The 7,388-nt window shown below is 44.2% G+C and overlaps 1 protein-coding gene across 6 annotated transcripts in view; it reads left to right on the forward strand.

Annotated features, from left to right (window-relative positions):
• The window catches only part of ADAMTS9 (ADAM metallopeptidase with thrombospondin type 1 motif 9), a 66,550-nt gene extending 59,948 nt beyond the window's left edge, over positions 1 to 6,602 (forward strand). For 4 of the 6 annotated variants that reach the window (XR_014934590.1, XM_015875257.3, XM_015875258.3 and 1 more), the window contains 4 exons: positions 564 to 655; positions 1,591 to 1,695; positions 3,568 to 3,662; positions 3,806 to 6,602. Coding sequence is in view for 3 of the 6 variants with exons in the window: in XM_015875257.3 (XP_015730743.2) it covers positions 564 to 655; positions 1,591 to 1,695; positions 3,568 to 3,657 (287 nt within the window). In the remaining 3 variants the exon portion in view is untranslated. Of the gene's footprint in view, positions 1 to 563; positions 656 to 1,590; positions 1,696 to 3,567; positions 3,663 to 3,805 lie in introns of those variants that run through there. The other 2 variants (XR_001557997.3, XR_014934591.1) reach the window with 2 other exon arrangements.
• The last annotated feature ends 786 nt before the right edge of the window (positions 6,603 to 7,388 follow it).

The following is a 7,388-nucleotide window of genomic DNA, read 5'->3' on the forward strand; positions in this document are numbered from 1 at the left end:
TTGTTATTGTAAAAAGCTGCCATAAGAGCTTCTAGGTAAGGATCCTTAGAAAATTCAATACCAGCTCTCTGTGAATTTCAGGAGGCACTGGGTACCCCTGGCAGGCCGGAGCTGTCGTGCATCCCCACCAAAATAAGGCTTCAGATCCAGAGCAACATATCCCAAATCCCTTTCAGTCCCTGGGTGGGATAGATTTTTGGCTCTGTTCAAAAGGAAGATTTAGAAGGTCCCACATCCTTTTTCAAAACGTGAAATTATCTGATAGAGAGATAAAAGCAGAGTCATGGCTTCTGGTTTTGTTGTTATTCATATCTAAGCCATACATCAGCAGTGTATTTGAACGCATCTGTAAACGTGAGTGTATGGGCATCCTGTGGAATTCAGTGCTAGGAGTCATGTCTGGGATGAATTGAGGTTTAATATTAAAAGTCTAGAAGGTGAGGTCTTGATTAATGTACAAAAACACGTCAGTGAATTCAAACTTTAGCAAAGAGTACGTTTACGTGTGTTTTGTCTCTCTCTGCATCTTTCTTTCTGTGTTATTCACCAACTCCTCTTTGCAGCAACTGACTTGCAGTTTGCCCGGACACATGATGGACGACCTGTTCCTTATGCCACTGCTGGGGACTGCTACAGTGCAGCCAAATGTCCTCAGGTATTTGACAATAGCATTTGACAGTAGGAATTGGTGCTGTTGGTTATGTACAGGGCCAACACCACCTTGGACTCTCCAGACCTTATTTGCAAACAGCAGTTTGCAGTGAGTTGCACTCACAGGCAGCAGAGGGCATCCCTCCATCTCCTTCCCTCTCTGCTTTCTGGACTGGCACTTACAGCAGTACTCAACAGCTTAGTGATTGGATTCTTACCTTAGGTAGGCTCCTGACTGCTTATGTCCACCCACCAACCAGACAGCAATCGTGGGGAGCAAAGCTCACAGCCCTCTGGTATCATGATGGGTTGGGACTGTGACCAGAAACGGGCTGGGATGGGGCCTGCCAGGGAGATCTGTGTTGGATGCTGATGTAGCCATGAATTTTACATCCATTTTGTGTATATTGAGACTGGGGGAATGAAGGGAAGAACGTATTTAAGAAATAAATGAAAAGAATTTGTGTTTTACTGAAGGCTGAATTAAAAAAAAAAAAAAAAAAAAAAAAAAAGCTCAGCTCAGTGGAAAATGTGGAAAATAAGGACAAGTGTGCCCTCTCCAGATGAGGAGGGGAAAGTGAGAGCAGCTGCAGTGTTCCTAGGCACCTCCATCAGCTGCTGGAGCGTGTCAGGCTACACGGTTTGCCATGGGAAAGCCAAGAATGCCCTCAATCGGCAAACCATGAAAAAGCAGCAGAAAACTGAGAGAGAGCAGTGAAAAACCAAGCAAAAGCCCCTCCTTCCCTGCAGCTACAGATGAGGAAGAAATTCCTAACTGGAGACGTGCTGTGATTTGTGCAATGTTTGCAAATCACTGTCAGAGTGACGGAGAAATTCAAAACGTTGTTATCAAGATCCCATTATACAATTGGTGCTGTGAGGAGTGTGGCTGTGACACAGGACTCTGGGGGTAACCAGGCTTCTCTCCTTGCTTTTTAGGGTCGCTTCAGCATAGACCTGTATGGGACAGGCCTGTCTTTAACGGCAACGGCGAAGTGGCTTTCCCAAGGGAATTATGCAGTGTCAGAAATTCAGAAATCCCCAGTAAGTCGTAATGTTAATTATGGTTCTGCTCACTCACGGGAAGTTTATAATTGCTGACATCTCTCAAATAGACGCTAACAGAAATCTGACATTAGAAACGAAGTGTTGCCCGTAATTGTAATGGGGGGACCCTAGTGAGTTTAACTTGATCAGAGTTATTGCAATTAATTAGTGAGCCTGCATAGTGGTGAAGCTGCATGCCACGAGTGCTGTGGGACAGAGCTACCTGTAATAAGCTGGCTGAGGTGGGCAGTGCTGGTTTTGATGAGCAGGGATTGACCCCAGGAGGGTCTGAGGATGAAGGTTTTATAGGCCTGGTGGGGATGGGTTGATCTTAGTGGTCTTTTCCAACCTTTATGATTCTATGAATTCTACCCTACAGAGGTCACCAGAGGCATTTAACAGTAAGCAATTTGTAATTTGTAAATATCCTCTCTTGGGCTGCTTTCAGTTTCCTTTGAGAGAGTTGCCCTTGAGCCTTGTTGGTACCAGAGCTGTTAAAGGAGTCTTTTTGGCAGCTTTGGATGCTGCAGGTCCATGCTCCAGCACAGCAGGTGTAAGAAAATTGGCACAGACCCTACATGTTCCCTCTGACCAGTGCTTGGCAATTCTGTCCTCTTCAGAAAGGAGAAGCCCAAGCAGCCCTAGGGGTTGCAGAGAGCAGATGTAATCAGAATTAAAACAAGGGTCTGGGAGGCTAAGGGACAGCTCTTGCCTCTGTCACCCAGTGGCATCTGTCAAGCACTGCTCCAGAGGTGTAATTACAGCAGGAGCAGAAAGAAAAGCAAAGTGAGAAAGAATGACAGCAACCTGCTGCAATCATGGATCAATTGTGTCAAGGGTGGGATGGTGATAGTTTAAAAATAAATGCTTTTGTCCTGCACTTAAGTCTAATCATCTGGTAATTGAGGGTTGAATTCCCCTCAAGGACTGTCTGACCATTGTAATGACCAAGAGCAGAACTCTGCAGAGGTGGGACAAGGCAGGCCACACATAGGTCCTGCTGATGCTGGCATTAATCCTCTGGCTTGAGGCTGGAGCTGCCCCATTTGCTGCCCCATTTGCTGAGCTCTCCAGCCCAAGGTCAACATTCTCATTAGTCTGTGCTGACTCTGGAGATGTAGAGCTGAGGGGGAATGGCACCATAGCCCTTCTGCATCCAGCCTCTGCCCTCCCAAACATGTTTCTCTACAAAAGTCCTCCATGCCCTTCACATGCTCACTCACCACCAAAGTGCTGATGCTGACTAGATGTGTTCTTCATCCTGCATGATCCAAGATTTGCACTCATTACAGCAGAACAAGGGGTTATTCGATGGGGGCAAGTTGAAGAACGTAGATGCTCTTGAGGTAGCCCTTCAGATGGCCTTCTCCTTGGGCATCTTGCAGTGTGATTAATCAAAGCTACCCCTTCTTATTTGTGTTCAGCATTTGACCTGGCAATACTAAAGGGACTCACATTTGCATACATTTAAATATAACTGTAATTTTGTAGATTGATTTAGGCATTATTTGTTTTTCTTCTGAGACATTTCCTATGAAAGCCCTGACTGGAATCATAGAATCGTTGGAGTTGGAAGTGACCTTTAAAGTACATCTGGTCCAACTCCCTTGCCATGAACAGGGATACCTATAGCTCCATCAGGTGCTCAGAGCCTAGCCCAGCCAAGGCATGTCTCCAAGGATGGGGCATCCATCACCTCTCTGAGCAGCCTGTTTCGGTGCCTCACTACCCTTATTGTAAAAAACTTTTTTCCTTATATCCAACCTGAATCTCCACTCTTTTAGTTTGAAACCAGTAGAATAACCCAGAGCTGGCTCTTTCAGAGTGTGGAGCCCTCATGTGAGATGTCCTTTCTCTTTCTGCCTGCAGGATGGTACCAAAGTAGTAGGAAGATGTGGTGGTTACTGTGGGAAGTGTACCCCGTCATCTGGAACAGGCCTTGACGTGCAGGTGTTATAGCAATGGTAAGGCCATGGCCACCAAGCATCTGGCTCCCATATCCCGAAGCCAACTCATTGCTCAGCCCTGGGGTTTGGGCTTTAGGAGTTGCCCCCAGAACCCCAGAAGACAGAGCCTATGACGTGTGTTTCCCATCTGTTCCTTACAGGTTCTCTGAGAGCAGCCCATGGAGATGAGATGGATGAAGGATAGTGATGCAATACCTCTGCCTCCCACTTTTTTAACCTGTTGATGTGTGTATATAGATCGCATATTCTTAATGTACAGTATAATATTTATGTTTGGAATTATTTATTTTGATTTAATATTTTTGTACGTAAAATCATTATATTAAGGCTGCTTTTACTATTTTTATTTTTTACTGTTAAATCCTGCAGTCAAACCACTGCATTTTGCGTACTCTACATTATATGTAGCATTATGACAAGTGATACTTTATTGTCACTGTATTCAGTTGTTTACTTTCAATCAGTAATTTTCCTTCAGTTACGGGCTGCTTTAGCCCTCCACGGTGCTACACAATCTGCATTGGGGTATTTTTGGCATTTCAATCTGTCTTGATGTAAGGAAAATAGACAAGATGTGCTTAAATTTTAATTTAGTGATTAGGCTGACAGCACTCAAGGAAAACACGACAATGAATACAGTGCTCATTGCATTAGCAATCTTTATCTTTTAGGTATGTTTTGAATTTCACATGACCTCTGTGGCCAGTGCTGAAAGCACTGGTTTGGTGCTAACATGGTATTTATTAATGCTCAGTAATTTTAGTTAATCCGCTGCCTTTATCAGTGGGAAAAGGAAGAAAGCAGAAAAATTGTCAGGTGGTTCAGATAGAATCAGTCATAGAATCCATCATCAATAGATTCAGTCATAGAATATCCCAAGCTGGAAGGGACCCATAAGGATCATTGAATCCAACTCCTGGTTGCAATAGATTGAGATCTGCTCCAAGTTCAGGAAAATTCCTACAGATGGATCTTCAGCAGAGCCCTGTTTTGTGTAGGGCTCCAAAAAACATCCATTTCCCTGCTAATTGCATGTGCCACTGTGCTTCCCACTTCCATCTGGCAGCAGGGCAATGGGGCCATATGTTCCCTGGGCTGCAAGCTGAGGAACTGCAGCTCATTAGGGACATGGTCACAAAATTCCAGCACATGTTGGCTGTGTGGGGTCCTGCCACCCGTGGGGCTGGTAGGGACACGGGCAGGGCTGGGTGACCACATCCCAATGATGCTTCCCACGCACTGTGCCCATCTGTGGGGCTGTGCAGCATCAGCGCTGCTGTGTTTCCAGCAGGATCAGCTTGTACTCACAGAGTGCTACCCCCCCCCCCAACAAACAGGCTGCTTGACGCCTACTTCTGTACAGCTTCCTATCCTCGTGATAAGGCATCTGTGCTCTTTGCTGTCTGCGATCCAATGTACAACCAGACCTTAACTGGTTTCTGTAATGCTTTTGTAATGGATAAACGCGGTTGTGCGATGCCCCGCCTGTACATAGCCTGCTGCTTGCAGCATTGCGCAGAGCTTCGTAGCACGTTGAACGGGGGTGATGTGACCTGATTATTTTTGTAGTCTATGACTATGTCCCTTAATTCTTTCTCCTTGATTCTACGTAGCAATAGGAAAATGCTGCCCCAACGCCTTGCACTGGGGCAGCCGGGAGCACGAAGGATGAATTTGCAGCACAGAATTGCCAGCAATTCAGAAGACTCGCCCAGCTAAGTCTTTAAATTAGGGGTGCAGATATTCAGCAAACCCGACCTCAGGATCTTCTGCATTGAAGATCCCCAGACTCATAACCCATGCGTTTTCCAGCCCACAGAGTGAGACTTGTCAGCCTGACAGTCAGGCATTGACATATTGATGTAAATTGATGGGCATCTGATGTGGGAGCAGGGTTGGGTTAAAATGCAGCTAAAGAATTGGTGCTCGGCACTCACCAGTGTGCCCCTGTCGCTCTCGTTAATATGCAGGCTTAAAGGGAAGAATGAGAATTGTATTCATAATTAGGGGTGGGAGGGGAGGGCTATTTGTTGTTTAATAGCACATACAATAAGTGGATGTGATTATATCTTAGATTGCTATTTCACTTATGTCTTCTGCCTATACAATATTAAGAATTGATACCTCCCTGTGAAAAAAAAATAAATGCCAAAAATACCACTTCAAAGGTCAAAGAAAAGGGAAAAGGGAAAAAGGGAAAGGGAAAAGGGGAACGGGGGAGGGAAAGACAGAGAGAAAAGGGAAACGTGATAAAATGGAATAGTGATATTTTTTGTCTTTAACGATAATTGCTCATGTGTAACTTGTGTAGGGGAAAAGGGAAAATTGCACTTTGAACTTTAGAGAGAAACAGTGTGCTTAGAAAGTACAGGCTTGTTATATTTTCTGTACTGAAAGGAATGGCTATTTATAAAGAGAAATATTTTGACCTGTTCGCATTCCTTTCTGCCATATAGTTTCATAACAGCTATTAGCAGAGCCAGATGAACCTGAAGAAAAGTATCAAGTAAAACTATAAGAATTGATAGATCACTGTTCTTATGATTCATCATTGGGCTTCATTAAACAGGATCAGACTTTGAGGAGCAGAGACATGAGACACTCCCAGCTCAGGAAACAGCTCTGAGTTTTGTATGTCAATGCCATTATTTTTCTACAGACTGTTGTGGGGTTTCTTTTGTTGGATTTGGGGGGGGGGAAGGGAAGTTATTTTGTTCTTTTTGCAAGCACTTTCCTGTACAGTTTTGTTTTTTTGTTGTTTTGTTTTTGTTTTTTTTTTTTCTTTTCTTTCTGGTGATATTCAAAAAGGAAATGGAAAGATCTGTAAGACGAGTCTGTTTGGTCTTTCTGCATTTGCCATCGTATTTTAATGCCTGTATGCTATTATAGAGGCAAAATACTTTGTACACAAGGGAATAATACAGTGAATGGTAAACATTCTGTTCTGTGCTGGTATTTATTTGCATGCTCTTGGGTTCCCTGTTGTCTTGTCTCATGCAAAAGTGGTGTGGGGAGGAGGAGAGCTGCATGCACAGTGCTGTGCCTGTGGTATGGGGACCTTCAGCAGAACACAGTGCTCTGTGACTGCTCTGGGTGCTCCCCAACTGCTGTCCAGGAAAGGAATGATGCTTCCAGAGGGGTGCATGTCCTCTGCACTGCTATGGGGTGAGATGGGCAACAAGGAACCCAGCTATTCATTGGATGTATGTTCCTGAAGGGTGAGCTGGTGTAACCTGACCTCCTAGCAATGCTGTTTAGTAAAATGAGCCAAACTAAATCAACTGAGTAAAAGCCACCACAGCCAACTCCAGCAGCATCCCTCAGAACAGCCCCACACCTATTTAAGCACACTTCTCTTCTAATTGTACCAACCCTCTCCAAACAGTGAATCCCAAACAGCCTGGAGGTTCCATCCCTATGAAGATGAAAACCTGGGTTTTGCCCTCATTGACAAGCAATGGAGCATCTGTGCAGATTCACCAATGGGCTCAAAGGCCAAATTTAGCATATTAGGAAGCCAAAGTATTTCTCTGTTCTTGTATGCATTCTGCTTTGGAAATTGAGCCACATGCAAGTGTGCATTCCAACTGCATTCTTTTTGCAATTATGTAGCAGTAGGGATATATTTATATCAGCATATTTCCTAAAATATAATCTATTTTATTGTAAATTGGCAATTATACATTTTAAAGGAGACTTATTTTTCTTTACAGCTTTTCGTTA

This window comes from Coturnix japonica, chromosome 15 (assembly GCF_054131305.1).
Source record: "Coturnix japonica strain WE chromosome 15, WE-NBRP24, whole genome shotgun sequence".
Classification (NCBI taxonomy): Eukaryota; Metazoa; Chordata; class Aves; order Galliformes; family Phasianidae; genus Coturnix; species Coturnix japonica.